Source organism: Micrasema longulum, unplaced genomic scaffold (genome assembly GCF_059751315.1).
Source record: "Micrasema longulum isolate JH-2025_06_02 unplaced genomic scaffold, ASM5975131v1 h1tg000644l, whole genome shotgun sequence".
Lineage (NCBI taxonomy): Eukaryota > Metazoa > Arthropoda > Insecta > Trichoptera > Brachycentridae > Micrasema > Micrasema longulum.
In genome coordinates, this window is record NW_028277840.1 from 442806 (window position 1) to 455729 (window position 12924).

Sequence of the window (12924 nt, forward strand, 5' to 3'; positions counted from 1 at the left end):
ACTACAGAACTACAAAACATTTTTTTGACAGCTATAAGCACGCCTCCACCGAGAGTCTGTTGTGTTTTCTCATAATCACGGCCTCTTCGAAACACGTTATATCTACTAACAAAAATTTCGCCATCGTTGATACTTGGAAGGAGCCATGTTTCAGATAAAAAGATCATATCATAATCATTAATCAAGACGTTATTTTAAAAATCATGAATTTTGGAGCGAATGTCGCGTACGTTTTAATAGTAAATAGAAAAACTATTAATGGGATAATCGCCTGAGAATCTTAAAATATTTTAACCTATTAAACAAAAAACTTAGTAAAATTGATTTAAATCATATTGGACGCACCTGTAAATGGAGTCTCTATATATCAATGCAGTCACTAAAGGCTAGTAGTTTGCTAAATTATACACCTTGAAATAGTTGAAAAAAGGACGAAGAAAGGGTAAAAACATGGAATTTTTACACGAATAACGCGAAAAAAAATATTTACGCCACATTGCGCATTGCAATGTTCGCACATATATTCTGTATATACAGGGTCTCATTCCCTTTTTTGTGCTTTGTATCCCGCAGCCGTGTAAACACGTGATTATAATAACCATGCGTTGTGTCCCGGTCCCGTGTTTTCACGTAGTTAACCAGCAGTGAAAAAGTACTAATGAAAGTCACTAGATGTCAATAAAATGCACTTTTTAGACAGCTGGTAAACCACGTGAAAACACGGGACCGGGACTCAACGCGTGGTTATATAATCACGTGTTTACACGGCTGCGGGATACAAAGTGTTAACAGAAGAATTTTAATGTGAGTAAAAATGTATATACAGTCCACCACAACATTCCTTCTGTTATCAGTGTACAAAACCAGAAATGTAATGAGCTGAACAGAGTATGTAATAGAATGCATTAGTTTTTTTATATTTTTTTATATAAGAGTTGCTTTATTATTTACCTTGCTAATAATATACAGTACTCCCTCTGTCATCCGGCATCTCATCTCTCCGGCACTCCCACTAATCCGGCATTTTTTTCGCGGTGTTGACGCATCTACGCTAAATAAATCTGGCAACGTCGGCCTGTTACACGGTCGCGCCAGCCCACGCCTTGTGCTGTCAATCGGCTACTGGCACTTGTCACGCGCCTAAGCCTATCACGCGTCTTATTTTATGTGGCTAGTGTACAGTATATATAGTGTAGTGTTGTAAACTATTGAACATGGCTTCTACGGCGAGTGGTAAACGTAAACATAAAAATATTATGTTAATAAAATTTGTATAAAACCACTCACCGACTTATCTGTCTACCGGTTTCGAGACGTAACCCGTCTCTTCGTCAGGACAACAACACTACATCAACGTAAACATAAAACTATATCTTTGTTGGATAAAAGTGAAATCTTGAAGCGGCTTGAGAAGGGCGAGAAGATAACTTGTTTGAGCTACTATACACGATATAAGAAAGAACAGTGACGGAATAAAATCATTCGTCAATAAAAGCGAAAATTTAAAAAGTAAACGACAGACACTAAAAAGTGGTGAACATCCTGAAGTTGACGACAGTGTAAATTCTTGGTTTTCACAAAAACGACGGAGGCACACCCCAATTTCTGGCGATATTCTGAAAGAAAAGGCCAGGAAATTTTATCGTAAAATTGTAAAAAAGATGATTTGCAAGCCAGCGAGGGTTGGTTGCAAAAATTCAAACAACGTTGTGGCATAAGGTTGTTGACCAGTACCGGTGAAAAGTTATCGAGTGATGAAAGCGCTATCGAGCCATACAAAGAAAAATTTCAGCAGGTCATCCAGGAAATGGATTTAACTCCTGACCAAGTTTATAATGCGGACGAAAGTGGCTTGTTTTGGCGGCTTCTGCCAAAAAAAACACTTGTTCACCATCAAGGAAGTAGTGCTCCTTGACGAAAATTAGCTAAAGATAGAATAACATTCATGCCTTGTTCAAATGCCGGGGGTAAGCATAAGATGACCATGTTAGTCATAGGCAAGGCGAAGAATCCTCGGCCGTTTAAAAATGTTAAACGTCCCGTGGATTACAAGAATCAGGCTAAGGGATGGATGAATAAAGCCGTCTTTGCAGAGTGGTTTCATGAACATTTTGTACCATCTGTAAAAAAAAAATCTCACGAAAGAGAAACTGCCACAAAAAGCATTGCTTATTTTGGATAACTGCTCTGGCCATCCCGATGAAGATGAGTTGAACTCAAAAGATTCCTTCATTCGTGTGATGTTTTTACCGCCTAATGTGACCCCCCTTACAACCAATGGATCAGAATGTGAACTCAGCAATAAAAATGCAGTACAAAAAGACCTTGTTGTACAATGCTTTATCCAAAGATAACAGTGTGATTCAATCACTAAAAGCAATAAACCTGAAAGACGTGGTTTATTCGCTTGCAAATGCTTGGAAAAATCTGAGTGATAAAGTTATAATTTGCTCTTGGAAAAAATTATGGCCAAACTTGACACTGCTAGATCAATACAAAATAGATGATCCAAATAAGCAGACAGCCCCTGAAGAGAGAGAAATAAATTTACTGCAAGAACAGGCCAATGAACAGCTCGTGGATTCAACAGCTAACACACTGACGGCAGACGATGTACGGGTGTGGCTTACTGGAGAAGAAGACGAGAATGACCAATTCATGGCAGAAGATGAGATAATTGAGGAGGTCACACGGGAGGGAGAGAACGAAGAGGACGGTGGAGGAGACAACATGACAGCTGCTTCAAAGATAAGCTATGATGCGGCTATCGTCTCATTCGCCACATCGATAGCGTGGGCAGAAGAAAATGGCACCTGTGCTCATGACGTTTTAGTGTTAAAACGGTTACAAGAACAAGCCCTTAAAGGATCGTTCAGAAATAAAAAACAAAAGACAATAGACAATTACTATTTCAAGCCTTCCACGTCAATGGAATAACGTAAATTACACTATAGTAACATGTAACTATGGTAACATATAGTAACTTTTGTATATTTTATATTTTTAATGTAGCCTACATTAAAACGAATGTTTCTGTTAGACTTTTTAAAATTATTTTCCAGTAATCCGGCGTTTTCAGTAATCCGGCAGTGCACTGGTCTGGTATCTGTCGGATTACAGAGGGAGTACTGTACAAGGTTTTTATATAAAAAAGAGGATTTTTCTGCAATTAAATTTCTTTAAATTTATCTCAACTGTTAGGATCAGGAGGCATATACTTATGTGGACTAATCGGGAACTTCTCAGCATTTGCTCATGTGGAGAGGAAACCACTTAAAACTCTTCAGGAGAAGCCAGCCTGTTGGCAGTAGTCAACAGGCCTTCCGTTCCACTAGAGGAGTATTCGGCATTTTCTTCCCTACTTTGGTTTATTTTACCAATTGCCTGCGCTATATTGATCATGTATGTATGATACTACCTCTCGTGTGAGTTCTTTATTACCCATCACCGATGGGATGTTACGTAGATCCTCACCCAGGCTTCTGCATCGTGCCTCCAGCTGTTGAAAGCTGAAAAAGGGGCAATGCATCAACAGGTGAGGGACATCTTGAGGAGTTTCATCGTCGCATGGGCAGTTGTCTATCTCGGAGAGCTTGAAGCGATGCAGGTAGCTCATGAACCCACCGTGACCCGTAAGTATCTGGGTGAGCTCGTAGCCAGCATTCTGCATTCTCCTGAAATCATAGGCATGAAAAATGGTAGAGAAAAACATTTTAGTAATACTTCCGGCAGTCTCACTCAAATAACGATCGTTCCAGAGTTGAAGGGTCCTGCTTGTTATTTTCCTTTTGGCAAAACTGACCGGGAAATCGGTGAAATCGGGGGCTGTCTTCTTGAGCGTAGCCTCCCGAGCCTTTTCGTCAGCCTTTTCATTGCCAAGGATTCCGCAGTGTCCCTGTATCCAGCCAATGTACACGTCCTGATGTCTGCATCGTAGCTTCTGAATATCTGATCTGATGTCCATTACAATAGGGTTGACCGAATTTCGGTCAGTTATTGCATGGACGCCAGATTTGCAATCTGTCAGGATCGTTATTTTTTTTCCATCTATTTAGTGGCTTCTTCAAAACATAGACCAGGGCTTCTCTGATCGCAAAGAGTTCCACCTGAAACACGGAACAGAAATCACCGAGTTTAAACTTTTTCGACGGCAGCTCTCTGACGCCATCGTAAGGTACAAAAGCTGCACCCACTTTGCCGTCCAAGAGACTGCCATCTGTGTAGATCCTCAACTCTTCCTACACCGTCCCAGGCAGAACCTGATCATCGTAGCCGTGATCTATCGGATAGCGCTCCGCTGGATGAGGAAGTGAGAAATAGTCTCCCACTCCCTGGTAAAATCTGTCCCGCGGCAAGTCTTGCAAAGTGAGGCTCTTCTTTACGTCATATGCTTCTGCAAGCTCCCTGGTCCTCAGATCGAGTAGCATGAATCCACTCAGAACCTGTGCTGATACCAAGGAGATTGTTCTGAGTATGCATTAGTTAATACAAATAAGATTATGCAATAATTAATAAAAATAAGATTATGCAAATGCTAGGTACGGCACATTGTTATTGGATATAAGGTTAAGAAAGACGACGTTGTGAAGCAAGTGGGAACAGCGTGAATAAACAGCCAAAGACCGAAGCGTGGAAGAGAATGAAGGAGGCCTACGTCCAGAAGTGGACGGCTAGAGGCTGAAGAAAAATATATGTTAAGTTTTATTATTACAAAACGCTAATTATTTAAAAACCATTTGACTTACAGTATGCGTTTCCAGTGAGGAATCCTATTTTCCTTGAAAGGTGGCAAATTTTTTAGGAATATTGAATTATACATCTTCATAAATATATGAGGGGATTTGTCTCGACGAAATATGTGAGTTGACATAAGGCATTGATTGATTAAATCAATTGACTCGGTTTGTCGGCTCTTCGGTTGAGAAATAGGAAACTCTCAGGGGTGCCGCATAATATAGTGACCGATACTTGTGAAATTCTCGTCTTTGAAAGAATGTGCAGAATAACTCGTAAACTGAATTGATGTTATTGTAATTTAAAAACATTTTTCACTTTGTGGTATGACATTTTACACTTGTTTGTTTATAAATTTGTATAAACCACTTGTAAGTATAAACCACCTAAGTATAAACCACTAAAGTGGTTTATACAAATTTATAAACAAATAAGAATAATTATTTTAATTAAAAATGAGTAGGTATTGCGTTTTCTGTTACAAGCAGGTGACACTGGAGCTGGAGAGATGAAGTTGTTTTTACATAAAACCATAGAAAAATAATCCGTGTACCTGTATATACTTTATTACTCATATTTAGGTACATGCAGGTACAAATTATGAAAAAAAAAGCGTATATATAAAAGCTTACCTATAAAAAAAGTCACCGTTCGCTACTGGTAGATAGGATAGAGCGCTACATCACTATATCTTTGAATACAGATCTTGCTTTCTCTACATTCATACATCTTCTCATGCTCGCGCGCTGTGATTATTCCGACTTTTGACAAGTCCATCTTCAAGTATTTGTTGGATTTGGTCATGCCATGTCTTTGCTACTGGTTTGTTTATTTGGAAGTTCTTGTAATAATGAACAGACTTTAAATGAATTTTAATCAGCATTGACCCGAACGCCATTGGGTATTATTATATTTTGATAAGAGTAAGTGCTTAGTAAAGAATGTGAACTTATCAATTAGTAGAAATTCCTACACGGAGCATAAAGTTCATTTAACATGTTTATAAGAGTATTTGTTGTATTTTGGAGTTCTTGTAAGTTTGGTATATTTTTTATTACTTTTTATGTGATTAAAGCGTGGACTATGGGACCATTTTTCTAATCCCGGTATTTTTTCAATGTTACAATTTCAAATATCAGAAACCCTGTATTTCGATATGTTTTGACAATTTTACTGGATTTTTATTTAAATATTTATTTATTAACCCTTACGGACTATTACATTATTTTACAAAAAATAAGATATCCATTTTTTAAAATTAATTACATACTCTGCTGTTCTAAATAATATTTTTTACTTCTTTTGAAAAGTTTGTCTGAGTCTTTTGATTAGTTTGTCTGGTAGTTTATTGTATAATTTCAGCCCGTGGTTTATTAGTCTCGACTGTCCTTGTCTTGTTTTAAAAAGTTGTGTATGATATTTTTCTGATATTCTCGTATTGTGTCAATGTTTACTATATTTTTTTACAAGATTTAGTTCTTCGTCTACAATTACATTAGTGGCTAATTTATGGATAAATTTTAATGATTCTAGTTGAAAGAGTTCAACAATATTTTGAGTTTGTCCAAATTTTTGTAGACAAGGACAGGATTCAACTCTTTGGGGAGCTGTTTATATTAATATAATACAACAGAGATGAAGAACATCAACATAACACAATATTGTCGATAAATTACCTGGTCCATGAAGAAGTATAGAAATTTAAAAAATAATATTTTCAGGCGTTGCCTAGTATGTAGGTGAAATAATTCAATTAGATGAATCTCACCCGCATAAATAAAGGTTTCAGCTCTTTAACTTCACAAACATCAACAGACGAAAGAATTGAGGGAATATAGATGTTCAAATATAGGCAGAATGGTGAATGTTACACAGTATGTAAAGTGGCCACTTAAACCAGCCATTGACAGGTCATAAGCCCTGTAGACGCCTAGACTTCTATATTACCTTATCTGAAATGTTCTTCATCTCTGTTGTATTATGTTATTTTTTTATTTTTTTTAATTCTTTGTTCTAAATAAATTTTTTTTAATATGCTAATATGTCTTCTTGCCCATACTGGTTTTGGATGTGACAGGGTTTAAAGAACACCCTGTATATATTACCTAGTAAGATAAAGATTAAGATAAGAATTTTTAGAGAAAAAATATTATGTATGCCGACGACATTGGACTATTCTATAAAAATCAAATAGACATATTAACAAACTATTCAAGTCAATTTATTATAAAGCACCCCTGAGAATTTCCCATTCTTAACCCTAGAGCCGACAAACCGACTAAACACAGCACAGTATGTATTCACCTAATAAAGTTGACAACAATACATTATTTAACAAAAAAAAATAATTTCAGTTCTAATTCATACTGATGCCGCCACGTCCGGACCAAATGCAAGGTAATTTATTTAGTTATTACTCCATTTCAATATAAAAATAAATAAATAATATGATAGAATTCCAATGTCATATTTAATGTATTTGACTGTAAAGTCGCAAAATTTATTTTTACTATAGTAACGTGAGCGAGCCGAAGAAAAGATGGTTATTGAAGAGATAGAGTTTAATAAAAAGATCTACGTCATGAAGCTAGGGAACGCTGAATCTGAGTGCCGTTTCAGTGATTACTTTCAGCCTCGTGTCGATCCAAAGTTCAACGTGGCTCCGCCCACTCTTACGTCATGACTGGCGCCGCAGCGATATGTCTTGAGCAGTGAGTGTCATTACTTCACTCAACTTGGAAACTTGGATTCGTTTTAAAATCAGTGTATGTTTAAAAAATATATATTTATAAATCACAAAGTCATTATTACTTTTTCAGGTGTTAGTGAAATTCAATTAGAAACTAAAATAATACTTACATTTCTTAAAAGTACATTTTATTCAGAAAATTACAGAAACAAAACAGTTCAATATTTTTATAAATAAATGTCATTACAAAAAATAAACCAAACAATTTTAACAGTTTCGGACACAAACAAAATAAATAAATATAAACGGTTTTAAAAATAAAGAATGTGGTAAATCTAGGACTAACAGATATTTAATTTTATTCATTTATTTTATTTTATTAACATAAACGGCAAATCTGCCTTTTACAAACATTTATAATACTAACATGTTTGGCTTAATATATATATTTTTTTAAAAACATAAATTTCCTTATACCAAGATTAAAAAAAAAAAATTAAACCTAAAAATTATACAAGATTTATATTTAAAAAATTAACCTTAAAATTATACGGCATATTCAGTAGAAAGTTTAAATAATAAAACATTCTACAGTATAACAACAAGAAAATCATAAGTGCTGTTTCACACAGCTAGGCAAAGTGAACAAAAAACTCTATATATATATTATGAAATGCAAGAATAAATAAATATAATTACCATTCACCATCTTTGAAAAAGTTCAAAAGGTTTGTTCTATAGGAACAATACCCTACACTAAATATATCAGATACGTGGGAATAACTATTGCCGAGTTCATGAAGTCTATTTAATACGGCATTACAAGTATACACTGTCCGTGAGTTGTTGCTACAAAACGGTGGCACCTGTCTAGTCATTCTTCCATATACAGTCATTAATGCAACGTCTTCTTTAGTCTTCTTGAGCTTTTCTCTTTTCACTGCTTGTTAAATGCCTCTCCCAAACGTCTCCATTCCTCAATGTTTGAGTATGTCCAAATGCTTGCAGACTAACTGGATGTACTCCCTAAGGAGTTATTCATATTTAAATTTATTTCAATAGAGAGGGGAAAACATTTTTGAGAAGAGAATATGGAATTGAGAAGGTAATCCAGCCAGTCTGCAAGCATTTTGACATACTCGAACATTGTTGAATTACTACCTAGTAAAAGGAGAAGTGTAAAAATTGGAAAATTGTTTTCAGGCGTTGCCTAGTAGGTGATTTGGTTCAGCCGGATGAATCTCACCCACGTGATAAAGGTTTCAGCTCTTTTACTTCACAAAAGTCAACAGATGGAAGAGTAGAGGAAATGTGGATGTCAAACATGGGCAGAATGGTGAATGTTACAGTGTGTAAAGTGGTCACTTAAACCAGCCAATGACAGGTCATAAGCCCTGTAAATGCCTAGACTCCCATATTCCTTCTCAAAAATGTTTTCCCTCTCTGTTCAAATAAATTTAAAGTCTCCATTCCTTCCTATCACTCGCTTTTATCGTCCATAACGGCTATCGAGGCAATGTCATCAGCCCATCTTTTTTTTGGCCTTTTAATACTTTTTTGTTTGCCTAGAGCCTCCACATTATTGTTCTGGGTGTCCGCCTGCCATCATTTCACCTCGCCCAGCGTCCTACCTACTGCTTATTTCGCTACACGATCCATGATATTTACGACTTCGATTCAGCGGCTTATTTCTTCTTTCATATTCTGTTTCATAGAGACACACCGAGCATTTGTCTTTCCGTGGATCGTAGCGTGCACCGTTCATTCTTTCTACCGAAGAATAAACCGTAATATTTGCTACCCATCGTAACCCATCTTGACCTAGGAAATGAGAGAGCGGATGAACGAGCAAGAGCCGCAACTTGTAAAAGAACGGCACCTTTCTTCTCAGAATTTCCCCTTAGCTTTGCTAAACGCTGTATAAAACAAAATACGCAGCAGCGTTGGGAGGATCATTACCGCGCTTCTTCTACAGGTAAAATCACTAAAATGTTTTTCCCAACGCTGGCTGATGCAGCAAACTTCCGTCATCATCACCAAAGTACTTTCGACACGACCCAAATTTTTACCGGACACGGAGCTATGAGAAGTTATCTATATAAGTTTATATTCAGGAATGATGACTATTGTCCATGCGATGATATTTCTTCACAGATTATCGAACATCTGTTATTTCAGTGCCCATTTTTCAGTTTGCAACGCCATAATCTTGAAGCAGAATGCAGGAAAGATGGAATATCCTTAACAGATATCCACACTGTAGTTAAAAGTAGTTATCACGCGGCATTGTTCTTGAACTTTGCAACAATGGTGATTGGACTCATAAAGGTAATAAACCAAAATCAGTGATCGAACATCCCATTTCCAAGACAAACAAAAACGATTTTTTCCGAGTACCTTGGCCTTGTACATGACACGTAAGGCTACTAAATACAGGGGTCCAAATATATATTTAAAAATAAAACCCATCTTGACCTTGTAAAATGGGTAACGCGGTGTCCCATTTATCTTTCCTGAAATTGTGATACTTACATATTTTGTATTTTTAGCGTCAGTGGATGTCCTCTACCGAATTTCCCTCAAAATGGTCACTATGCACTTGTAGGAGGCAACCCATCTCGACCTCCTAACCCTGGTGACTGGGTGCCTCATTTCTCTATCCTGGAGTACTCTTGTAGAAGCAAGAACTATATTTTATCAAATGAGGTGTCTGTGTGTCAAAAAAACAATGCCTGGTCTAGCAACCCAACTTGTATGAGTAAGTAGGAATAAATATACATATATATTTATTTATTTATTTATTTACACGCCCTGCGGACCTTTACATATATTAGAAATTACATTCAAGTGCAGCAGTGAAACATAAGTATGTATAATTAGGTAAAATTAAAGATAACATAAGAAAAACTAAAAGATACAATAATAAGTAAAAATAAGGATATGTACGGATATAGGTATAGGGTACATAGAAAAATATTTAATAAATTTACATACGAAAACACACACACATACCAGTGGCGAGCCGTGATTTATTTTATAGGTAATCTATTAAAAATGTTCATTAATTTGTACTACATATAAGTACTCACATAACATGTAAGTAATGTAATTATAAATTACTATTTTTTCTGTGGTTCTGTGAAAATCAACTCAAACAACAATTATTACTAACCACGCGATATACGTAGCTTTATTCTACACTATTTTAATAGAATACTAAACTTTTACAAAAGTTTATTAACACATACCACAATGACATTCAGCAGATATTTTCATTATGATCTGTCATTGACAGTACTGTCAAGAATTGAGCACTGGCCGATTTCTTTTAAAATGAATAATGCCTAAAACAGCCACTGCGAACGCCACCTGTCCTTTGTGATACATAATATGTCAACGGTATCCCATCAAAGGAAAATAGTCCTTGGGAAATAATGTTCGAAATACTAGTTTCCAAATAGAGAATCTTCTAAAAATATTTGTAATCTGCAAGTTTGTTTTAGTACTAAAAAAGCCGACTTGGGTTAAAGACGAAAAATACAGTGTACTTTTTTGTATGGAAGAATAAGCTGAGGTAATCGGGTAGTTTTATCGTTCAGTGAGAGTGGACTGGGCGCACTTCATAGATATTTTTTTGTAGAAAGATATAAACGGTGATTTATAATAAATAACAATTACTTTATATATTTTCCCATAAACATGGTTACTATAAATTATTATAATTTAAAGTCAAATATAATGGTAAGCTATGCATAATCGCTTACTTTGACGATTCGCCCCTGACACATACATATACATACATATAAGTTTTATACGTTATTATAGAGATACACGAGAAAAAGTAAATAAAGAACAATATTAAGAAATTTTATACAAATTAATTTATAACCTTTTGAATACTTAACCTATATTTATATAAAGACAGACGAAATATATCAACTTCACCATACTCCTAGCCGCTGGCCGCTGGCCAGTGTAGTCTAGGTATTGGTGAATTGTAATAATAATTGTGACTGCCAGGAGATTAAAAAAATAACGTTAGCTGCCGAGTATTTCGAACTGGTACTTTTAAGCTGATAACACTAGTTCATTCCGGGACGTCCAATACGCCATTTGCTATTTTATACAAATTTAATAAATCATTTATAATTCTTCTTTTACAAAGAGTTGACATATTTAGTGTACATAATAAATTATCGTAATCAATATTTTCAGTGGGTATATTAAGTTTGTAATTGATGAATCTAAGGAATTTACGTTGTACTCTTTCTAACTTTAAAATATGAACATTGTAATTATAAATATAATTATTGTAGACGGGCTGTAGCCCCGTGGTCCAGCGTCACCGACATCAAAAGCTTCGAGGTTCGAACTTCCCTTCCACAACTTTCATTTCCCGGTTTCTCACACGGCTATTTACAACAACAAAAAATGGTCCTTAAATATACATAGTACAAGCTGACCCGACGGACGTTGTCCTGCCCGAACGTTGGCTTACCTGCTATTAGCTTTGAAAAAGACTTTTCATTGATAAGTAGGTGCCTAGGTACTTGTTTGTGATTAAATTCCAAAACTAAAAATATTTAATATTCAAATATTGAATTTAAGTAGGTACAGTAGGTCAGCGCATTTGCCTACCATGCAATAGGTCTCGGGTTCGATTCCCGACAGGGTAGTAATGAAATATTTATTTTATTTTATTCACACTGAAATATTTCATAGTCCCTGGACTGGTACCTGAAGCATAAATAATGAGTTCTTTCATAGAAACTATGCAACAAGAGGATCTAAAAATATAAGACTGGAAAAGAAATCAAAAGCAATGTCCCAGAACTGCCGCATGTACAAGGGAATACAACTATTTGAAGAAATGCCAGAAAGCATAAAAAATTAAATTAATGTAAATATATTTAAAATTAAATTTAAAAAGTATATATGTGAAAAATATTAGGTGGTATATAGTGTAAATAGTGAATATAATTAATGAAAATGTACATATGAAACAGTGAATATTATAAATTAGGATATTAAGTGTATAATAGTGATAAATAATGTTAGAATAAGTATAGATGTAAATATTGTTTGTAAATATATATTAGACTATGTTGCATAGAACTAAATAAATAAATAAATAAATAATAATAATACTGATCATCTTACCTTCGTGTAACAAAAATGATTAAGATACGCTGCGATTGGTGTACCAATGCAGTGCCCTATGCACCATTAGGTACGGATAGGGAATGATGATGATGATGATGAATACCGAATGCTCACTAGTACAAGCACCTATTATAAACCTATTAAGCTCATCCCCTCCCTCCATCCCCTCTACTTTTTCATTAATTCTCAAACAAGAGAATATTCTCATAATTTAATCAGTGCATGTTAGTCCTAACTAAGTGAAGTTGAAGATCTAAAGAAACTAAAATCAACAAATGGAAGAATTGAAGAAATATGGATGTTCAAACATAAGCAAAATGGTAAATGTTACACAGTGT

The 12924-nt window shown here is 35.3% G+C and overlaps 1 protein-coding gene across 1 annotated transcript in view; it reads left to right on the forward strand.

The window, feature by feature from the left end:
- The first annotated feature begins 5671 nt into the window (after positions 1-5671).
- The window catches only part of LOC148279925 (transmembrane protease serine 9-like), a 39994-nt gene continuing 32741 nt past the window's right edge, over positions 5672-12924 (forward strand). The window contains exons 1-3 of the mRNA XM_088229215.1: positions 5672-5767; positions 7089-7131; positions 9973-10181. Coding sequence (XP_088085341.1) covers positions 5731-5767; positions 7089-7131; positions 9973-10181 — 289 coding nt within the window. The 5' untranslated portion in view covers positions 5672-5730. The remainder of the gene's footprint in view (positions 5768-7088; positions 7132-9972; positions 10182-12924) is intronic.